Genomic DNA, 24421 nt, shown 5'->3' on the forward strand with positions numbered 1-24421 from the left:
CTTGCGAATACATTTGTTCGACGTTGTCACTTAGACTGTGCTTATCCTGTGCAATAGTTTTCATGGTTTTCTATAATTTTTACAAAACTGGAAAAGTGCTCCAGTAAATTCACATTCTAAACGCACTTGCGAATACATTTGTTCGACGTTGTCACTTAGACTGTGCTTATCCTGTGCAATAGTTTTCATGGTTTTCTATAATTTTTACAAAACTGGAAAAGTGCTCCAGTAAATTCACATTCTAAACGCACTTGCGAATACATTTGTTCTACGTTGCCACTTAGACTGTGTATATCCTGTGCAAATTTTCATGTTATTCAATAATTTTCACAAAACTGAAAAAGTGCTGTAAATTCACATCTAAACACATTTGCGAATATATTTATTCGGCCTTGTCACTTAGACTGTGCTTATCCTGTGCGAATTTTCATGTTTTCCAAAAAATTTCACAAAACTGAAAAAGTGCTCCTGTTCACTCACATTCTAAACGCACTTGCGAATACATTTTTTCGACGTTGTCACTTTGACTGTGCTTATCCGGTGCGAATTTTCACTTTTTTCAATAATTTTCACAAAATTGAAAAGGTGCTCCAGCTCAGTCACATTCTAAACGCATTTGCAAATACTTTTATGCGACGTTGGCACTTAGAATGTGCTTATCCTGTGCGAATTTTCATGTTTTTCAACAATTTTTGACAAAACTGAAAAAGTGCTCCAGTTCAGTCACATTCTAAACGCACTTGCAAATACATTTGTTCGACCATATCGCTTAGACTATGCATATCCTGTGCGAATTTTCATGTTTTCCAAAAAAATTTCACAAAACTGAAAAAGTGCTCCTGTTCAGTCACATTCTAAACGTACTTTCGACTACACTTGTTCGACCATGTCACTTAGGCTGTGCTTGTCCTGTGCGCATTTTCATGTTATCCAAAAATTTTCACAAAACTGAAAAAGTGCTCCGGTAAACTTACATTCTAAACTCACTTGCAAATACATTAGTTCGCCCTTGTTACTTAGACTGCGCTTATTCTGTGCAAATCTTCATATTTTCCAAAATTTTTCACAAAACTGAAAAAGTGCTCCAATTCAGTCACATTCTAAGCGGACTTCCGAATACATTTGTTCGACGTTGTCACTTAGACTGTGCTTATCCTGGGCGAATTTTCATGTTTTCCAAAAATTTGCACAAAAGTGAAAAAGTGCTTCAGTTCAGTCACATTCTAAACGCATTTGCGAATACTTTAATGCGACGTTGTCACTTAGACTGTGCAATATCTCGTCCAAATTTTTATGTTTTTCAAAAATTTTCACAAAACTGAAAAAGTGCTCCTGCGCAGTCACATTCTAAACGCTCTTGCGAATACATTTGTTCGACGTTGGCACTTAGACTGTGCTTAGCCTGGGTATTTTTTCACATTTTCACCAGAAAAAAATGTTTCGCTTCACACATACTTGGAAAAATGCTCTTGTAAAATCAAATTGGTATTTGGTCCTTTTGGAGGTTAGGATTTGTGTGTAAAACGCTGATCCTACAACAATCGTGACTACAAACTCATACTATTATAGACCCGTAACATAGTTTTTCTATTTTATCAGAGAATTGACCATAATATTCAGTCAAAATTACACTTTTATTAAACTTCGTTTATATATTTAAAAAAATTGTAAATATCATAAATTGATATAGATAGCTTACAGTAATATATGAAAGTAGAAAAGGATGTCGAACTTATTCTCAAAAAAGCTTATAATAAAAAAAGATAAGAGGACAAAAATAGGGGAGCAATTCTGTTTCATAAAATAGCGTTGTCATGGCAACGCTATCTTATGCTTGTTTTTTGTTAGTAAAACTGTGAAAATGAAAACAGAATCTTCGATGATGCAATTATCATAAGATTTTTCCTTGCTTATTTATATGTGGAATACGCCAGTAGATATTTTCACATATTAACTAACAAGAAACAAATATTTGCCATGACAATGTTATTTTATGAGGCAGAATTGCCCTACAAGAGTCAAATAATTATATTTATTACTATTATTTTTTTATTTATAGAAATCACGACATGATTTTTAAAAATAAATTAAATTATGTATCCTACTTTATTTTTCTTAAGATAAATAAGTACTAAGATAAGAGAGCAATAGGCTTATATGTTTTATATTATATTATTTATGTTATAATAAGAGAAAATAATACACTAGTCATTTTTTATAATAATTTTAAGAAATACAGTATAATTTTATGGATTTATGTATTTATTGTATTGTTTGAAAGAATGAAACTATTTGTTTAAAATAAAATGAGATAAATTATAAATAGAGTAAATATTTGTTTCACTGACATTTTTAAAATTTGTGCACTTTTGTTTGTTTATTTAAAATGAAACCCATCAAGTATTCGCCAATTTTTTCTCAAAATAAAAAAACAAAATGTTAGTCGCAACTAGTATATATTTTTTCGTATTTTTTAATTTATTTTGCAATAAAGAAGTGTTTAGTTAAAAACTTTAAATTTACTGGACTTACTGCTGAGTGCAATTGGTAAGTTTCAATTTATAATATTTTATAAAAAATAATAATAAGTGAAAATTTTGTCACATTTTGTCATTTGTCACTCTTTATATACATTTTTAGTTAGTCGCAAATATTTCATACTTTTTACTAAAAAAATTATAAACTTTAGTATTTTTAACTTCCCGTAGGGTAAGTTATTGTAATGGGCCGAAAATCGGAATTGAAAATTTTTACATTTCTCAACGTTTTGAAAGTTTCTAAACATTTTAGCATACCTCAAAAAAATGGATGTGTGTGTGTGTATGTATGTATGGATACAAATTTCCAGTCACGTTTCCGGGCGAACGGATCAACCGATTTGAATGGTTCAAAAAGCATTCGATTCTATCGATAGGGAAAAGAGCTGATTAGTTTTTGGCAAAGGCAGGTCCAGCCGTTTCGGAGATACGGACCAAAGACTCTACTGACGAGCAAATGTAATCTAGAATTAAAATAGGGACTCTACTGACGAGCAAACTTGATCTAGTATTAAAAAAGGGACTCTACTGACAAGCAAATGTTATCTAGAATTTAAAAAGAGACTCTACTGACGAGCAAATAAAATCTAGTTTTAAAAAAGGGACTCTACTGACGAGCAAATGTAATCTAGAATTTAAAAAGGGACTCTACTGACGAGCAAACTTAATCTAGTATTAAAAAAAGGGACTTTACTGACGAGCAAACTTAATCTAGTGTTAAAAAGGGACTCTACTGGCAAGCAAATTTAATTTTGGTAAAAAAAAAATATAAAAGGGACTCTACTGACGAGCAAACTTAATCTAGAATTAAAAAAGGGATTCTACTGACGAGCAAACTTAATCTAGAATTTAAAAAGAGACTCTACTGACGAGCAAATGTAATCTAGGGACTCTACTGACGATAAACTTTAGTATTTTTTAACAACATACTGAAATTGCAAAGTTTGTAGTACAAACGGTGCGTCCTAAATAAAATAAACAATTATCAAATCAAATTGTATATATTAATCAACTTCATAAAATAACAACAAATATCACATTTAAATTAATCCTCAGAGCTCATATAATCAAACGTAAAAAAAACATTAAATTTCTTCTCCAATATACTCAAGACAGTCGACTGTATATCTTCTACTTGATGTGGGGGGCAATAATTATCCTGCGAAGACCTCGCAATTGTAATAACAGTCGGGGGCACTATTAAACTCGCTATAAAACCCTCAAACTTTGCATAAAGCTCTTTTAACTCCTCCTCTGTACTTTCGTGATGCGGTAAAACATGTTCAGGATCATCCCACGTGCACCCTGCATTGTACATAATCATCCAATCGATATCATCATCATTGTAATGGTTCAAAACTAGGTTTTGGAGCTCCCGAACTTTATTGTAGTTGCTGGAGGTTGTATCTGAATAATTGTCTAAATTCCTGTGCTTATCCAAGTATTGAAATAGTTGCTCTAGTTCATTTAGCAAATCAGTACGTGCTCGTAGAGTATCTTGAATACTTTGAGGAGACTTTACATCAGGCTTTGTGTATACAAATATCTTTTGCAACTCTTCATACACACCACCACGATTGTACATTAGTTTAAACGGATTATACGTACTAAAGTAATCCAAATCTATATCCAAAATATACTTAGTGACATCTTTAGTTAAACTTACTCCTGATGTCTCGCCTAAAGCCACAACATCCAACTCAATCGCTCTCACCTCACCTTGCAAATTGTGACAATACACACCTTCAGAAACATAATAATCGAGTGTACTATTAACACTAACGTGCCCCGATTCATTGTCACCAATTTCAAACTTATATTTACCCTCGGCTATCTGGTCTGACCAGGGTGGTTTGACCCAAGCAATACGATTAATATAACCATTATAAGCTGCTGGTAAAATCCAGCTTTCGATACTGACAGCATCAAATATTTTATACCTGTCTCGGGCTACATGTCCTGGCATGGAACGAGGAATCGAGAGATCTGGATGGGAATCGAAGTGTATCATGTAGTTGTTGGTGAATGGTAGATGTTTTGAGCCTATGTTTCTGTAAATGTGAGCTAGGGCTTCGTCGTGGTCCTCCACTATGTAGATGGGGATTGCTTTGTGGGTTTTTAATTTGGTGGTCATTGTAGTAATTGAAATACACAAGAATTTGATTCACATAGAACCGAAACACAACAAAACACCTTTAGTAGATGTTTTTACAATTTAAAAACTGCTTTTTATGGTAATAAAGAATAAATAACAAACTGGAATTTGACAGCACAACTTTTTGCTGTTTAAAAGTTTCAACTGTCAAGATTGCAAATGGCGGTTATTTTGAACCAAAAAGATATTCATAAAATTTTACCAAAAGAATATGCGAATTTTCATAAAATTTGCTGCTATTGCATAATATTACATAATATACTTTAGAGAGTAATAATTCATTCGTATTATTGCTTAATTAATTACTGTTCTAAAACACTTACCTTGTTTTTGTGTGTTCTTCTACCAGAATGTATATGACGATTAATTTTGTGGTTTTTAATTCAAAAATATCCAAAAACATCGTAATTTTTTTATTTATATCACACGAAAACACCTTTATGGGCACTTTAAGCATTTTTTACACGTTAACAACTGTTTTATATGTAAATAAAAAATAAATAACAAAATGAACTGTGACAGCTCAAACTCCATTGTTAAAATTGTTTATCTGCCATGTTTGCAAATGGCGGTTGTTTTAAACAATAAAAAATATTCATAAAATTTTATCAAAATAATATAAAATAAATACGAATTTTTATCAAATTTGTTGCTATTGCATAATATACTTTATATATAGAGGTATAATTCATTTATAGTATTGCTTAATTAATTATTAAACTGTTCTAAAACACTTACCATTTCCTTCTGTGTGTTCTTCTAGGATTGATTTTGTGGTTTTTAATTCAAAATTATACAAAGACACCGTAATTTTTTTATGTATATTACACGAAAACACGAATTTTGGCGGGCTTTTTGAACATAAGGTTTGGAAAAATGTATTTTTTATGTTTTATATATAAATATGTTTGCTAAAGTTATTTATAGGCTTTTTTATAGTTATTTATTGTGCAAAAATTGCAAATAATATAATTTTTGCTAAATGGTTAATTATTTTATATGATTTATATAATTTTGCAAATGGCAGTTGTTTTAAACAATAAAAAATATTCAAAAAATTTACAAAAAACACAAATATTTAAACAATTCAAAGTAGTGGTGAAATATGTGGAAATTATAATGGGATTTAAATTTGATTTACGTTAATATTTATATTAAGTTTCATCATTTCTGTTTATAACTTAACACTAGTAGAATTTTGGCGGTTTTTTTGAACATAAGGTTTGCAAAAATATATTTTTTTATGTTTTATATATAAATATGTTTGCTATAGTTGTTTATAGTCTTTTTTATAGTTATTTATTGTGCAAAAAATTGCAAGTAATGTAAATACTAGCTAAATGGTTCAATATTTTATATGTTTTATATAATTTTATTTAAAAAATAAAAAATGGCGCCTAGCACAAATAAAACTTAAAGCGAAATGCTACTTAAAACTAGTTTGTCCATTATTTTTTGTGGTAAGTATCAAAATAAACTAAATAATATTATTTTTAACACAAATTTGAAAAACGCGCCTAAAATATTTACACACATTATTATTATCATACTATTAGGCGCTTTCTGTCTGTTTCTTGTTTACAATCTGTCACGGTTGTAAACTGCTTCAAAATTTTATTAAATTTACATAAATTTTAACTAAAATGTACGCTTTTAAACATGCATAATTATAAATTAAACATGTCCTATTCCATATATCTTAAAAACCAGTGCTAATAACATTTTTATTCACTTTTACAGGCATTAACAAAACAGTTTTAACAGTTGCCGAATTTTATTTATATATTTTTGTATAAATTTGAGTTTATATTGAAGATAATAAGATGAGTCGTTTGCTTGAGTCTTGTAAAAAGTATTTTGGGACTACGAATTTGTATAAAATTTTGGATATTTCGAAAGATGCTACACCTAATGAAGGTAACCTCAAAAAAATAATTGAAATATATAAATAACTAGTATCTCTTTGTATATTTATTTCTTATAACTTTTTAGTTAAGAAAGCCTACTACAAGTTATCCCTAAAAGTTCACCCCGACAGAGTAAGCGAAGAGGAAAAAGAAGAGGCAACTGAGAAGTTTAAAGTTTTAGGCCGAATACATTCTTTGTTGTCCAACCGAAGAGATAAATTTGAATACGATACTGATGGAACTATAAGTGAAGATGATACCGAGAATTGGTGTCAGTATTGGAACATTATATTTAGGGAGATATCGATACAGGACATTGTCAATTATGAAAAGAATTATAAAGGTAAATGATTTATTTAATTATTTATTTGATATAATTCGTACATACTGTATCTCAGTCAGACAATTGTTCTGGTATGAGAGATCACAGCAATTATAACAAAAATAAATCTAAATTTTATGTAACAGGCTTACATTAAGACATCTATATATTTTTACTTATTACTATTATATACAGAACACTTGCGTACATACATACATACTTATACTTAACTAGCTGACCCGGCAAACGCTGTTTTGCCATCAAAAATATTTTGCCGCTTTGCAGAAGTTTTTATAATACATATGATATATTAATAATAATGTTATATTTTTATTTCACAAATTTCTTTACATTTCGATAATTAATTCCAACACATCATAGTGTTTTTTTATTTTAATATTATTTATGTCAAATAGTGAAATATTTTTTTTAATCAATGAATAAATTAGATTTTAGTCTGAATCAACACAGTACCATTATCTAAATATATAATATTTTATTTAAATATCAGATTTTTTACTTTTGCATTTAATTTAAAAATATTGAATGTCAATTTCATATATCCAATATGCACTAAATTTGTAAATGCCAAAATATTTCCTTTTTAGTTGAAATTTATTATAATATGATATAATTTATATCTATAATTTGATTGCCAATATTGCCTATAACATAACTTGGAATAATTAATTTATTTGTATCTTATTGAAGTGGTTAAAAATTCATGTTTTTTGAACTGTCAGAATTTTGTTTATATTTAAATTCAATATGTCGCTTTTTTATTGTGATCTATAATGTTTTAATCACTTATCATATAAATTTTCGACTGCAAATTGATATTCATACTATCCCTGAAACTAACATGGATAAAGTTCTGAGAAATCCGAGTCCAAATCTATAAAATTTTTGATTTTTGGCGCTTTTATTAATTTTTTTTCAATTTTTGTACTGTAAAATAATGGACGACTATTTATCAAAATTGTAATATTTAGACTATAATTGTAGATGAATATTCTATCTATTTTGGCATAGCAATTAGTTTTTTTTTTATTTGAAATCAAGTGAAACATAAATATATTTATTTGATATTTTTCCATAAATATCCGATTTGTGACATTGTTTTCAATTATTTTTAATTTATTTTGAATTAGCAAATGTCAAAAAATATAATTAAAATATGCATTAAATATTGTCTATAAATAATATGTCATTTAATAAGTATTATTTATTACTTTGGTGCTTGATATGGATATTAATTTGTAATAAAATATATTCTTTCTGACAAATAGTTAAAAACTTGTTATAATTTTCAAAATTATTTGACATTTCATACTTCCAAAATTAATTCACTCGCATCATGGATTAGTCTAAATCAACGCAGTATCATTATCTAAATATACATTTTTTTATATAAATATCAGATTTTTTACATTTGCATTTAATTTAAATAGTCAATGTCAATTTCATATATGCACTAAATTTATGATAGTATTTATTTTACAATAATGTTTTGTATCTATAATTTGTTTGGCAATATTGCCTATAACATAACTTGGAATAATTAATTTATTTGTTTCCTACTGAAGTCATGATCTATAAGGTTTTGATGAAGTTTTGGTATGCGAAATGATTTGGTAAGCTAATCAAATAAAAATAAATTGTAAATCTATTTATATATTTTTACTTATTACTATTATATACACATATATACACAAAATGCTTGCGTACATACATATGTACTTACACTTAATTGCAATTAATATTTTAACAAAACAGAAGTAATATAGTATTTAAAATAAGGAAATTTATCTCATTTATTCCATTTATCTCTTATGTAATTTTTCAATTTAATTTTGAAATTATTTAGGTCTGACATTGTCTTTAATTTGTCCGGTAGTTTATTGATAAATAAGTAAATAATCTATATAATATGTTGAAAGTATATTTTTCTTGATAGTGATTGATTCTAATATTTATTTTAATTGTGGTAGGATCTGATTTGGAGCTTTATGATCTCAAAAGAGCCTACACTGATGGAAAAGGTGATATTAACTATATATACTCATCAGTGCCTTTTATAGGATATGAAGACGAGCCTAGATTCATGGAAATTTTAACGGTAATAATAATAATAATATATATATATATATATATATATATATATATATATATATATATATATATATATAGGGTGGTCCTTAATATGGACATTTTTGATTTTCTTTGCTCCCAAGGGCTCAAATGTTTCCAAAGAAATAAAACAAAATCCTCTAACAGTTTAAGTTTTTAATATTACCATTTAGATAGTCTGCAATTCAATTAAAAGTTTTGTATATTCATTATTACTATATATTCTTGCGTCATCTGTGATAGCATTTGTGTACTCTAATATTGTGATTACTGAAAATTATAAATCTTGTGAATCACTTAACCTCTAATTAAAGCCATGTAGCATCAAAATTAATTTTGCATTAAAATATTTATTTAATTGGTGATGTAGACACTCAAATTATCAGTAATAAATTGCCAAAAAAATTACAAATATGCTAACATAGATATCTAAATTATTTTCACATTAAGGTAACTTAAATCCAAAATTTCATGCAAATTGGAGCACAGTAAAAAAAGTCAGACCCAAAAAGCTTCATTGACTTGAGTAAATATTCCATATCCAATGCCAAACAAATTAATTTTTGTATTTGAAATAATTTTTGAATAAGTTTTGTATTGTGAAATAATTTAGTAAGGCAAAACATGACATGCATTATGTCTAACTGAATTATCTAATTTCATCTGCCAAACATTAACTGTATATTATATTATTTTAATTTTTGGCACATCTCAGCTGCTTCTTGGCAATAATGATGTAGACATTGCATTTTGTATTTATAATTATGAATATATAACATTTTCTAATATATTCTAGTATTATCATTCTAATATTGTCTAGGCTCATAAGTAAATTGAAATTTCTGGCAGGTGACAGTTCTTATTTGTCAAAATATTTTCAATGCCAAATAATGATAAGTGTTTTTACAACTTTTTCCATTTATTTCTACAATATTGATATATATTTTTTTATAATCATTTACATCCTAAAAAATTCCCTTAACAAACTTCAGAAAGATTTATCAAAATTCGAATAGTCGTTTAGGAGGAGTATCTTTGCATACATCATTAAAGAAGAATTTTATATCAAATATATATATTTATATATATATATATATATATATATTTATATTTATTATCCATTACAGAAGTTAATAAAATGTGGAGAGCTTCCTGATTACAAGATATTTACTGAAGAACCTGAGAAGAAACGAAAGAAAAGACACCAGCGTCTGATTGCAAAACGAAAGTCTTTTGAAGCCGATAATGTTTCAAGAGCTTTGGAGATACAAAGGAATGATGGATTTACAGGTATTTAATAGTTTGTAATTTGCATTTTAAATTAATATTATTACTAACTTTCCGTAGGGTAAAAAAATCGAAAATGAAAGTTTTCAAATAAACCGTCTGTATAAATATTTTCTAAGTTTGCTCGTCAGTAGAGTCCCTTTTCTGCACAAATATTTACTAAAGGAATTCCGGATTGCTGGTCAGTAGAGTCCCTTTTGTGTAAATATTTTTTAAGGAATATCAATTTGCATGCCAGTAGAGTCACTTTACTGCACAAATATTTACTAAAGGAATTTCAATTTGCTTGCCAGTAGAGTCCCTTTTGCGTAAATATTTTTTAAGGAATATCAATTTGCTTACCAGTAGAGTCACTTTTCTGCACAAATATTTACTAAAGGAATTCCGGATTGCTGGTCAGTAGAGTCCCTTTTGCATAAATATTTTTTAAGGAACATCAATTTGCTTACCAGTAGAGTCTCTTTTCTGCATAAATATTTACTAAAGGAATTCCGGATTGCTGAACAGTAGAGTCCCTTTTGCATAAATATTTTTTAAGGAACATCAATTTGCTTACCAGTAGAGCCTCTTTTCTGCATAAATATTTGCTAAAGGAATTCCGGATTGCTGGTCAGTAGAGTCCCTTTTGCATAAATATTTTTTAAGGAATATCAATTTGCTTGCCAGTAAAGTCCCTTTCTTTGTAGTAAAGTCACTTTTTTGTAAAATGTTTACACAGAAATTTTATAAGAATATTCATTTAATATCTATTTTTTGTATAAATATTTTTTATAGAGTTCCAGATTGCTCATAAGTAGAATTCTTTTTTGTTATAAATATTTCTTAAAAAAATAGTTTGTTCATCAGTAGTGTCTTTTTTCTGTATAAATATTTTATAAAAAAATCTAATTTTCTTGTCAGTAGAGTCTTGTTGAACATTTTGGCATACCTGGAAATATATGTGTGTGTGTGTGTGTGCGGATACAAATTTTCGTCGACGTTTTCAGGCGCACGGATCAACCGATTTGAATAATTCAAAAAAGGTTTGACTCCTACTGATAAGGTAACGTGCTGATTAGTTTATTATGTTCAGAATTCGAAAAGAAAATCAGAATACAAAAAAAATCAAAATATGAAAAAATCAAATTTCTCAAAAAAGTCAATTTTTTTTAATAATTTAGTTTTCGGTACGGGAAGTTCAAGCAATTTGTCTTAAGGCACGATGCCATGCACCACTAGTTTTTATTAAGAGTGCAAATTTGGAACCAGACAACACTTAACAAGTCTTTATAATAGTTTTTAATTACGTTAATTGAAGAAATGAGATTATTTAGAAAGGCGGAGATTTGGAAACAGACTACACTTAACAAGTCTTTATAATCAACTGCAATTATGATAATTTAAAAAATGCAGATTTGCAATAAGATAAAAACGTAGAAAAAAATCTATGATAACTGCATCATCTAGAATTCTGTTTAAAATTATTCCTTGCTCGTTTAGTAACTATTCTTATTAACATATTTTACAAAAAATCGAAAATAATACAAAAACAACAATAATCCATTTTAAATTTTTATTTACATTACATAAAAAAATAAAAAAGGACTCTACTGACGAGCAAAATGAAATACAAACATGAGATGGAAAAAATACAATATAAAAACATACTCTACTGACGATTAAATCAAATAGCAATTATGAGAATAAAAAAGGATTCTACTGACGATCAAATCGTGTTTTAAAAGGACTTTTAAAAGGACTTTAGTGACGAGTAGAATTAAAACAACTTAGGTGATAAAAAAGGGACTCTACTGACGATCTAATTGATTTTTAAACTCATAAAAAAGAACTCTACTGACGGGCAAATTAAACAATTCAGAAGATAAGAAGGGACTCTACTGACAAACAAATTGGTTCTCAAAATCATGAAAGAAGCATGAAAAGGAGGAGGAGGAATTGTGAAACAACTTGGAGATAAAAAAGGACTCTACTGATAGGCAATTTAAATAGCATTTTGAGAAAGAACTCTACTGACGTGCAAATTAAATAGCAACTTAGAAGATAAGAAGGGACTCTACTGACGAGCAAATTGTTTTTTAAAAGACACGAAAAAGAACTCTACTGACGAGCAAATTAAGAAACAACTTGAAGATAAAAAAGACTCTACTAATAGGCAATTTAAATGGTATTTTGAGAAAGAACTCTACTGACGAGCAAATTAAAAAGCAACCTAGAAGATTAAAAGGGACTTCAAAAATTTATAGAAACTACTAACGAATAATATAGAAATAATTTCTAATCAATAAACTTACGTTTAGTACACGGCGCAAATGTTTAATTTGTGTTATTTTTTTCAATGATGATTTTTCATTAAATCAACACTTGTACTACGATGTAATTTTAAAATGTTTATCTATTCATGTCGATTTCCTTGTTATACAACGACATATCTCTATTCACGACCACTAATCACAATCGACCCGTACAGGAATGATATCATCGAGAGCGAATGACGAATCATTGACACTCGACTCTGCCATAACGCACTTCCGTTGCATTTGCACGGATTTATACCCTAAAAGAAGTTTTATTTAAAAAATCTATGATAACTGCATCATTTAAAATTCTGTTTAAAATTATTCCTTGCTTGTTTATATGTAAAATACGCCTGATAGCGTTGCCATGACAACGTTATTTTATGAGGCGGAATTGCTCCCTTATTCTTATTAAGATATTTTACAAAAAAAAGAGTGCGCGCAAGGATCACACGCGATTGAAGTAAAACTTTTTTGCAATTATATTGTAGCAAATTTAAGTTGAGTAGAAAAAAATAAATCATGTTAAAATTTTGAATAATGTTTATTAGTAATATGGTAACACTCGTGATGCACACATTTATTGGTGTCGTCAATCATTATACACATTTATATAATGATAAATTATAAATTATATATTTATGATTACATTAAAAATATGTATAATATTTACAAACAATAATGTAATCAAAGTCGTACTTGAAATATGACATGATCGTTTTAAAGTAATTGCTGATTAATAAATTCTATAATATTCATTCACACAGTGGATTATGTTAAACAACGCCTAAACAAATATTGTTTTTGCAAATTAACTCATCCTGTAACAATTGTGTTTGAAGAACTTCATGTAATTAAAATTAACATACATTCATTTACTGTTTGTATTTTTTTACTTTTTCGCTGACGATATAATCTCATTCCTTGAACAGCTGTAATATCCGTCTTGCCTAAGAAATTGAAGCCATACTTTTATATTTGTTTTATTTATCAAGCCTTGCACATAGCTTGATCTATGAATCATTTGCTTTTTTATGTGAACGTTAATGCAATGATCATCATCAATATTACGAGGTAATAAATTAACCATATTATTAATGTCAACAGGCACATTTATAATTTGGCCAAACATTCCAAATTGTCCATTCGCATGTCAAAAATTCGAAAATAACACAAAAACAACAATAATCCATTTTAAATTTTTATTCACATTATATAAATTCTATTGACAACAACATTAATATTCTCCTTATCCCGTTTCCACTTTAACACTAGCTTTCTTCTTCGATTTATAATTTCTATACTTTTTCCCAGTATGTATAACCGCATGCCGTTTCAAATAAACAGGTGAACTAAAAGCCTTATCACACATGTCACACTTATAAGGCCGTTCCCCCGAATGTGTATACATATGCTGTCTTAGATTATTCAAAGTTGAAAACGTGTTATCGCACACCTCACATTTCTGCAAACGGTCCTTTGTGTGCACAAGCATATGCTGTGTCAAATACCTCGCTCGAGAAAAGGTCTTATCGCACAAACCACACTCATGAGTCTCTTTCGGCCCGTGACTCAGCATGTGATGTTTTAAACTGCTCGGGTAAGAGAATACTTTACCACAAACGTCACACTTGTGACTTTCTTCGCCTGTATGAGTATTCATATGATGTTTTAAAGTGTATAGAAGTGTAAATTTTTTATCACAAAGTCCGCACTCGTACTGTTTTTCCCCCGTGTGTGTGTGCAGGTGCTCCGTCAGTTTATACTGGTTCGGGAATGGCCTCTGGCACGTTTCGCACTTGAACTCCGAGTCTCCGGTGTGTAACATCATGTGTTTTTTGAGAACATTGTAGAAATTAAAACTTTTACCGCATTCGTCGCATTTATGAGGGCGCTCTTCACGATGTGTGAGCATGTGCCGGTTTAAATAAGTCAGTTGTGCAAAGGCTTTAGGACACGACTCGCATTTGTAAGGACGTTCGTTCGCGTGAACAGGCATGTGAGCTTTTAAAGCTAAAGAATCCGTGAATACTTGGTTACATAATTCACATGATCGACTTACAGAGTGGATTGCTGAATGTTTTTTGAGGCTAGGTTGTGTGTCGAAGGCTTTGTTGCATAAAGAGCATACGAAAGGTTTTAGGCCTGAATGTGTTTTTAGGTGCTCGGATAAATCGTAAGGTCTTGAATAGGTTTTTGGACAGTATGGACATTGGAAGTGTTTGTTTGTAGGTTGTTTGGGTGGTTCTACTTCTTCGATTGTCACTTCGCAGTTTATAAGAGCTTCTTCGCCTTCTGAACTTTCCTCAAACTCTTCCTTTACAACAATATTGTTTGTTTCTATCGATTCATCATTCATTTCTGCTGGATGCTCAGGAGGCTCAATTTTGATTTGTGGGTCATTTGTGTCTTCAGACATTTTATTAACTTTACACACTTATGGAATAATATATTAATGATATATTTACTTTAATAATAGAATGATTTAGGACTTATTTTATATTATTAATTAGTTTCTTGTTTTATTTATTTTTTTTTATTGATCATTCATTTCTGCTGGATGCTCAGGAGGCTCAATTTTGATTTGTGGGTCATTTGTGTCTTCAGACATTTTATTAAGTCTACACACAAATTAAACACTTAGGGAATAATATTCTAATGATATATTTTGACGCGATTTATTTACTTTTTTAATTAATTTCTTGTTTTGTTATTATATTTATTTGTTTTATTGAATTTGCAATGACAGATGAACACAGCACAGAAGTATGATACAAACGGAGACAATTATACCAACCTAAAAATATCTTGACAGTTTCACTTCTTGGTTTAGAATAAAAATAAGTAGCACAGTTTCTAACCAAACGCGGATAAAACGAATATGATATTTAAATCAAACGAGTTTACAAATTTTACTAATATTTTTTATAAAATTAGTCCTTTAAGTAAATTTATCACCACGGTCCTTTCTAAGATAAATATTTAAGGAAAATTTAATGATCAAATTGTCTAGTTTTGCCACTCATACCTAGTTAACTTTCCGTAGCGTAGGGTAGTTATAGTAATGGGCCGAAAATTGAAAATGAATTTTTTTGCATATTTTCACGTTTTGAAGGTTTCTGAACATTTTGGCATACCTCAGGAAAAATTGATACAATATTTCGTCCACGTTTTCGGGCGCACGAATCAATCGATTTGAATGATTCATTTACCATTCGATTCCTATTGATGCAGAGAGGTGCTGATTAATTTTTAGCGAAGGCAGGTCCAGACATTTCGAATATACAGAGCTGAATGTAAAAAAATGTCAGTTTTTAAGAGAACCGAGAAGAGCATCTGATTTGAATGATTCAAAAAAGTTTCTGCTTGTGTTGAAAAAACAATTGCGTGTTTATTTAAATTTTATAGTTTGAAAATTTTTATTTAATTATTATTATTATATATTATATATTAATTAAATTTTTTTTATTAACTTCACGTAGGATAAGTTATTGTAATCGTCCAAAAATCAAAATTGAAAATTTTTACAATCCTTCACGTTTCAAAGGTTCCTGAACATTTTGGCATACCTCAGAAAAAATGGATATGTGAGTGTGTTTTGTGTGTCCGCATTTTTTCCTCCACGTTTTCGGGTGCACGGATCAACCGATTTGAATGATTCATTACCATTGTATCGTCCAAAAGTCGAAATTGAAAATTTTTACAATTCTTCACGTTTCAAAGGTTCCTGAACATTTTGGCATACCTCAGAAAAATGGATGTGCGTGTGTGTTTTGTGTGTCCGCATTTTTTCCTCCACGTTTTCGGGCGCACGGATCAACCGATTTGAATGATTCATTTACCATTCGATTCCTATTGATAGGGAGATGTTCTGATTAGTTTTTGGCGAAGGCAGGTCCAGCCGTTTCGCAGATACGGAGCTAGATATGCAAAATGTAGAAATAAATGGAAATTGCAAAAAAAACGACGTGTCATATTTGAGACATTGTTTGGCATCGAAATCAAATGAAAATTGTCATTTGCCAAAAAAATTCAATTTACTTATGAGCCTAGACAATATTAGAATATGTATAATAAATTCATGATTATGAATAAGAAAAATGAATTGTCTACATTATCATTGCCAAAAAGCAGCTGAGATGTGCCAGAAATTACAATAAGATAAGATACAGTATGTTGGCAGATAAAATTATTTAATTAATTTTGACAGATTTTATTTTTTAACTAATGCAGTCGTATTTTGGTTTACTCTACTAAATTATTTAACATTACAAAAAAACTTTGTATTTGTACTTATTAAAAAAATGATTTAGAATTTTGTTACGTGTGTCAAAAATTCATTTGTTTTGCATTGGATATGGAATATTTAGCAAGTTGATCTTAGATTGAATAGTGCACCATATGAACTAGATTTTACAAATTAATTCACCTAAGATTTGAACAAAAACAATAATGTTTATTAAATTATTAGTAAGAAAAATGTACTTTAGAAATTATAATTGCCTAAAAGCAACTAATATATGGTACAAGATTAAGAGAATTATGGTCTGAATTATTGAAGCAATTATGTCGTGTGGTAAAATCAAGTGTGATATTGTTCTTTTACCGGAGACACTATATTATTTTTTTTCTGAATCTCTTATATTGCTTATGCTGAGACCTTATAAATGATTCACAAATAGGATATTAAAAAGTATAGGATAGGATATTAAAAAAATTGAAATTTTGAATATGTATAGAAGTATATATATAAAAATTCAATGACTTTTTTTGACTAATTATTACTTTTTATTATTTTTCTGTTACACAAATATTGATAGAGTTATGATTGTTTAAAGGAGTGCGCGGCTGTCCAACCAGGATGTCTTTCGAGCCCTTCAATTCTTTGCCGTTTCAAAATAAGAGCAGTTACTGTAAAATTTATGACAGGGAAAGTTGTAGGTCATTTAATTACCTTTAAAATAGTATATTACAAGTTATGATAAAATCAGAATTAAAAGAATTATAATCCAATTAATGCGGGGGGTGGTGTCGGAGTGCAAATTGTCTTCACTTCTGAACTTAAGATTAAGATCAGCATATTTTTAAAATATCAAGCAAACTGGAGCACAGTAAAAAAAAGTCGCAGGGCACACGCTTTTTTCCTCTATTTACTGCAATAATTTTGTTGATCGTAGGTTGAATAGAGCACATGTGAACAGGATTTGTCAAATTAATTCACTTCAAATATAAACTTAAGTGATAATGTATATTGAATTATTAGTGAGGAAAATGTAATTCAGATATTAAAATTACTAAAAGCTAAAATTATAGGCAACACTATTAAAAAAAGGTAGAAAAATCCAAGGAGATATTGTACCTTTATCGCGCATGCTATATATTAATTCTTTATGAACTTGTTATACCTTTTAAAAGACTTCAATTTCTAATATGTATATCTTATGCTATAAATCACAAAGGCAGACGATGATTTTTTGTGTGATAAATTTGGAAAATCAATGTTTTAGTCGCGAATAAACAAAAAATCATTTATTTATACATCCACATCTATAGGTATGACTAAAAATATTGTATAACCCTTGGCATTAAAATAAATTGAGCTATTGGAAATAAATTTGTTCTATAAATTGCAGTGTATAATTTTTAGCATACAATTTTATTGAACATTTTTTAATATTTGTTAAAGGGATAATTAAAGTGTTAACTGTGGGAATTGAGAATCATCATGCTATTTGAAGCAGTTCTACATTTAACATCACTCATATATTTGTGTAAATAGTAATTCGAAAAAGAATAATGATTATTTTTAACTGAACGGTATAAATATTAGTTATTAATTTTTTCATTTATCTTTTTACAGGTGACGACGAACACGACGAAGCCTTGATTATCCAACAAGGCAAAAGGAGCCTCTCGGGGGGCTTCAGTTCCATCTTCGAGACTCTCGATGCCAAATGCAGGAACAAAAGAAAAAAATTAAACATTCCCCAACACAAATACGGTACGAGAATGGCCAAACAATTGAAAACAGGCCGATACTCTTATTAATTAAAGAAAATTGGTAACTTTGTTTTAAGGTATAATTTATTTGAATTTTTAATACAATTTTAATTAAACTTCATTGACGTAGACTTTTATAATCGAGATAAATCTTATCTAGAATTAAACCGAAGGGTAAATTTACGTGCTACGGTTGGTGGCGACTTCTGGGATTTGCTGAAAGAATTAATATTGATGTAATTTCAAAGCGGACGTGTTTGCCATATATAAGGTTGTCAAATATCTCACTTCCGCCTTTTTGTATGATAAACCAAAAGCAAAAAAGCGGAAGGGAGATATTTGACAACCTAATATTTATACTTGTCGATCTATGGTTTTCGTGTATTTTCAAAGTTTAACTGCTCAAGAATATGTGTATAAGAAGGTTTTTCAAAATTCACATTATTTTCACGATAATCCACCTCTGTTTTCTTTTCGTAACTGTCTTTTTCGATACGATACCCACGATTTCTCAACTTCTACCACACCAATTTACTTGCAATTTTACAGAGTATTATTTCTTCTCACTTATCCCCAAATTTTTACTATTTTTAACAAATTCATAAAAAAATTGTTTAAAATTTTTCTGCTTCAGACAGTCGCTATTTTGTGAAATTAATTTGTCCGTAATTCATATGATTGCGACATGATTCTAGATTAATATTATATAAATAATATTTTTTTCGTATTATTTGAAGGTCTAAAATTATAGGCATAGGCCACGTGCCATTTTTTTGAGAATAAAGTTAAATTATTATTTGCCCTTTTTACGACTTTTCAAAAATCGTATAAAATTTACGCCTTCAGATCAGAATACTCTTCTAAATTTTTAACTAATAATAATTTTTGTTTTTGCAATTTTTAACTTCCCGTAGGGTAGTTATTGTAATGGGCCGAATATCGAAAATGAAAATTTTTGCATTTCTCGACGTTTTGAAGGTTTCTGAACATTTTTAAAGGGCATACTTCAGAAAAAACGGTTGTGTGTGTGAATGGTTTAAAAAACATTCAATCCCTATTGATAGGGAGATGTGCTGATTAGTTTTGTGCAAAGGCAGGTCCAGCCGTTACGGAGATACGGAGCAAAGAGTGCAGAAAATAGAAATCGAGTTTTTGAGAGAACGGATCATTCGATTTTTATGATCCAAAAAAGATTCAGTTCGTAATGACGAGAAAAGTGGTTATTAGTTTTTGGCAAAGGTAGGCCCAGCGGTTTCAGAGTACAGAGCTAAATGTTAAAAAAATTGCAGTTTTTGAGAGAACTAAGCGTCCGATTTAAATGATTCAAAAAACTTTCTGCTTATTTAAACAAAATAATTGCTTTTGGAAAAAAAAAATTTGTTTTTCAAAAAATATTTTTGTAATTTTGGATTACAAATTCAAAAAATTGCACAGTCTAAGCGCCACTCTGGTACAAATGTTTAGCCAAGTGCGTTTAGACTGTTCATGTAATGGAGCGCGTTTTCAATTTTGTGAAAACTATTGAAAAATGTGAAAATGTATCCAAGCTAAGGATAGTATAAGTGAAAATGTCGCACAAAATTAATTGCAAATGCATTTAGACTGTGACTATATTGGCGCACTTTTCCAATGTTATGTCAATTATAGAAATGTAATTTCGGGTTAAAAAAAATAAAAATTACCCAGGCTAAGCACGGTCTAAGCGCCACTCTGGTACAAATGTTTAGCCAAGTGCGTTTAGACTGTTCATGGACGCTTTTCCAATTTTGTGAAAACTATTGAAAAATGTGAAAATGCCGCCAAGCTAAGCACAGCATAAGTGAAAATGTCGCACAAAATTATTTGCAAGTGCGTTTAGACTGTGATTATACCGGAGCACTTTTTCAATTTTGTGCAAATTAGGCAACTATTTTTTTTTTGAAATTGAATTCGAAATGGAATGACGATTGTTAATGTTCTGGAGATAAATTGATTTATGATTTACATTTGATTTGCTCAGATATAACAAGATAGCAAAAATAATTAACCTTGCAGTATTTGTTATTAATGTTTAAAATTTCTCGAATATTTCATTACGGTACGGGAAGTTCCAGCAATTTGCCTTAAGGCACGATGCCATGCGCCCCACTAGTTTATTTTATTTCAAAAACTTCAATATATTAGGTTGTCAAATATCTCCCTTCTGCTTTTTTGCTCTTGGCTTATAAACAAAAAGGCGGAAGGGAGATATTTGACAACCTTATATTTGTTATTGAAACGAATTTACAACTGTTTCTTTTTTAGGTATAATTTATTTGAATTTTTAATACACTTTTTATTGAACTTCATTGACGTAGACTTTTCCTATCGCTTCGATGCAATTCAAGTCGACGCTGTCGTCGGCTTTGTCGGTCGTTTCTGTTTCTGCTTCGGGTTTGTCTTTGGCGGGAGCAAGTTCCCGAGGGAAGTGCACTTTCGTCCAGGTTCCTGGTTCGGCTTTGACCAGTTTTATCTCGACTTTGGTGCCCAACATTTGGGCGGTTGTCTTTTCGGCGTCTATTATCTGGAGGAAAAAATAAATTATGTATTATATTAGGGTGGTCCTTAATATGGACATCTTCGAATTTCTTTGCTCCCAAGGGCTCAAATTTTTCCAAAGTAATAAAAGAAAATTCTCTGAAAGTTTTAGCATTTAAAATTAATATTTAGATAGTCCGCGATTCAATTAAAAGTTTCCTATATTTATTATTAAGTAAATTCTTGCGCCATCTGTGATAGCAGACTTGTAATTTTGATGGCAAATGGTTACTGATAACTTGAGTGTCAAATTCACCAATTAAATAAATATTTTGATGCAAAATTAAACTTGAATATATATTTTGTTATGGATTTAATTAGAGGTCAAGTGATTTATAAATATTTTTAAATATCGTAATATTTGAGTTCACGAATACTTTCACAGATAGCGCAAAAGTATATGGTAATAATGAATATACGAAATTTTTAATTGAATTGCGGACTATCTAAATGTTAATATTAAGAGCTAAAACTTTCAGAGGATTTTTTTTCATTAATTTGGAAGCATTTGAGTCACTGGGAGCAAAGAAATTCGAATGTGAAAAACATGCTATACATTGCAGAGAAAAAAAATCATTTAATTGTTTATTATATATAGTATAGAGTGTGCCTACTATACTATGTATATAATATAGGAAAACCAATCGTCGCACAATTTATTACAAATAAAAATATTATGAAAGAATATAATACAGAATTATGCAGTTGTTAAAAAAATTATTAAAACTTTATTCTTTATATCCAACAAAATGATTTCTTAGAAAAACTTGGCTTTTCATTTCAAACAGTACTGACAAAATGTTATATAATATGTTTAATACGTGTAATATATAATATGTTTATTTAGACATATTTTGAAGAAAAGGCTTATTGAAAAAATTTTACACTTATGATACTTTCTTTAAAAAAAAAAACTAAACTAAAAATAAAAAATTTGAACAATTAATGCATTAATTAAAAAATTTAAGAAGGTTAAGAAGAGTGTATATTTTTTAGAAAACAACATAAATTTTATCAAAAAAAAAATGTCATCAATTTATTAAAAGATAAAATTTGTTTCAAAAACATCAATATAATAAGAGAAAATCTTAATTTTCCAAAAACCGCTTTGAATAATTCAAAAAGATTGGATTCCTATTGATAGGGACATGTGCTGATTAGTTTTTGGCAAAGGCAGGTCCAGCTGTTTGGGAGATTCGGATCTAAATGTGCAAAAATGGCAGTTTTTGAGAGAAATGAGCATCCGATTGTAATAATTGTAATAATTCACTCTATTGACGTAATGAAGATTTGATTCAATTTTTGGAAAGGCAGGTCCACCGGTTTCGGGGATTCAGTTAAAAAAGTTGAACTAGTGGTGCTTGGCATCGTCGTGCCTTAAGGCAAATTGCTGGAACTTGCCGTACCAAAAATCAAAATTTAAAAAAAAAATCAATTTTATTTTAAAACTCGATTTTTGAAATTTTTAACATTCTTGAAAAAAAAATTAGCATTTGAAAATTTTGATTTTTTTTATACTTTATACTTATAATTTGGAAATCTTGTACTTTTTTGTATAACGGATAAACATTGGTACGGTACTGTGTTCTTATTATTAAAATATCTATAAAATGTGTTATAATTTGATGTGCATATCTCCAATGATTATTTTTCTGCCAAATGGCATTTTTTTCTACCTTTTATGTTGGGTCTCCGAAACCGCTGGACCTGCCTTTCGAAAAATTTAAACAGTAGTTCATCTTGTCAATACAAATAAAATGTTTTATGAATCATTCAAATCAGACACTCAATTCTCTCAAAAACTAAAATACCATTTTTGGTACTTTATGCCCCGTATCTCCCAAACCGGTGGACCTGCCTTGGCCAAAAACTAATCAGCACCTCTCCTTATCAATACGAATCGAATGGTAAATGAATTATTCAAATCAAAAAGTTCAAAAAAAACTTTCATAAATATTTTTTATACTTTTCATTATTCAAATTTTTCAGAAATGTAATATTTTAAGTTTCGGAACGGAAAGTTCTAGTAATTTGCCTTAAGGCACTACGCCATACACCACTAGTTATTTATCATCTTACCCCAAACAATTCCATATCCAGTTGGAACGTCGAGTTGTTCTGTTTGGGAAACATCAGTCTGACGATCAACCTAATTGGATTCACTTGGATAACACTATCAGCAGGATTGTACTCTTTTGCATAAATAGCAATAACCACATTGGTCGCAGTCTGGTGCCAATCCCAACGGCACTGGACAGCCGTCTTATCAGTAACCTGGGGGAAAGGAATTAAACACAAATATTAAAAAACACGAATCGTTTATCATTTATCATTGTTACCTTGGAAAAGGAATCATAACTACAGTAGAACTCCAATTATCCGAACTTCGACTATCCGAATCGCCGATTATCCAAATTTCAAAAAAAAAATTGTCCAAAAAAAGTCTAAGTGCGCTATTATTCTTCCAAATAATTCCACCAGCAAAGCCAGTGTAGGCACATTGTTTGTTTTGATTTGACGGAGATGTTTAAAAAACAATGATTTTTATTTCTGAACTTGTACATAAGTACATTTTATTTATATTTAAAACATGTGAAAATGTCATGTTTCTTTCATTTAATTCAATAAAAAAATAGTGCAATATCAAAACGTTACTTTTTTCTCTCCAATGGCAATTTTTTTAAAAAAACTCCGAATATTTGATTATCCGAATGGGTCCCGGTCCCCATTAATTCGGATAATTGGAGTTCTACTGTACATAAATCGTTTATCATTTGGTTAACAATTGTTACCTTGGATAAAGAATCATAACTAGTTGGTATTGGTATTTTGCCTTGAGGCAAGTTACATGAACTTCCCGATATGTGCAAATAATCGTCGCAATCAATGAAAAATAAATTAATTTACGAGTGATTGGAAGTATTCCGAGTGTATTTATTATACATAATTAAAAACGAACGAACACGTTAACTCGGAGTATTTTCTAAAAGCAAATCAAACTGAATTTTGACATAAAACTAAAAAACGACTGTACTGATAAGCAAATTGATTAATAACGCAGCGACGATAAAAGGGACTCTACTGACAGCAAACAGATTATAAAGGACTCTAACGACTAGAAAATATTATAGAACGTAGTAATAATTAAAAAGAACTCTACTGACAAGCAAACTGATACATAAAATCTCTAAATACGATCAAATTTTGTAGCAAAGTCGAAGATAGAAAAGGAC

At 29.5% G+C, this 24421-nt stretch overlaps 3 protein-coding genes across 3 annotated transcripts in view; 1 reads left to right on the forward strand and 2 right to left on the reverse strand.

Annotated features, from left to right (window-relative positions):
* Positions 1-3582: 3582 nt before the first annotated feature.
* LOC113386445 (UPF0489 protein C5orf22 homolog) lies at positions 3583-4812 on the reverse strand. Its single transcript, XM_026624226.1, has one exon. The coding sequence runs from the start codon at positions 4669-4671 to the stop codon at positions 3583-3585; it is 1089 nt and encodes a 362-aa protein (XP_026480011.1). The 5' UTR covers positions 4672-4812.
* Positions 4813-6261: 1449 nt separating this feature from the next.
* LOC113386446 (J domain-containing protein CG6693-like) lies at positions 6262-18680 on the forward strand. Its single transcript, XM_026624227.1, has 6 exons — positions 6262-6337; positions 6433-6609; positions 6685-6942; positions 8913-9040; positions 10179-10341; positions 18493-18680. Exons 2-6 carry the CDS (start codon positions 6516-6518, stop codon positions 18678-18680), a joined length of 831 nt encoding a protein of 276 aa, XP_026480012.1. The 5' UTR covers positions 6262-6337; positions 6433-6515.
* A 2266-nt stretch (positions 18681-20946) lies between these two features.
* Positions 20947-24421, reverse strand: part of LOC113386447 (cysteine and histidine-rich domain-containing protein) — a 34977-nt gene continuing 31502 nt past the window's right edge. The window contains exons 5-6 of the mRNA XM_026624228.1: positions 23268-23462; positions 20947-21174 (exon numbers count right to left, since the gene is read on the reverse strand). Of these exons, the coding sequence (XP_026480013.1) occupies positions 20947-21174; positions 23268-23462 (423 nt within the window). The remainder of the gene's footprint in view (positions 21175-23267; positions 23463-24421) is intronic.

The sequence above is a fragment of the Ctenocephalides felis genome, unplaced genomic scaffold (assembly GCF_003426905.1).
Source record: "Ctenocephalides felis isolate EL2017-DRISC unplaced genomic scaffold, ASM342690v1 CF-g0.4_SCAFFOLD_03571, whole genome shotgun sequence".
NCBI lineage: Eukaryota > Metazoa > Arthropoda > Insecta > Siphonaptera > Pulicidae > Ctenocephalides > Ctenocephalides felis.

What these genes read in the sequence shown, in the direction of transcription:
- LOC113386446 (XM_026624227.1), top strand. Translation starts at nt 6,516, where the DNA reads ATGAGTCGTTTGCTTGAGTCTTGTAAAAAGTATTTTGGGACTACGAAT. An exon ending in GATTCATGGAAATTTTAACG is followed by an intron (nt 9,041 to 10,178) that starts GTAATAATAATA and finishes TATCCATTACAG; the next exon opens with AAGTTAATAAAATGTGGAGA. An exon ending in AAGGAATGATGGATTTACAG is followed by an intron (nt 10,342 to 18,492) that starts GTATTTAATAGT and finishes ATCTTTTTACAG; the next exon opens with GTGACGACGAACACGACGAA.
- LOC113386445 (XM_026624226.1), bottom strand. Translation starts at nt 4,671, where the DNA reads ATGACCACCAAATTAAAAACCCACAAAGCAATCCCCATCTACATAGTG.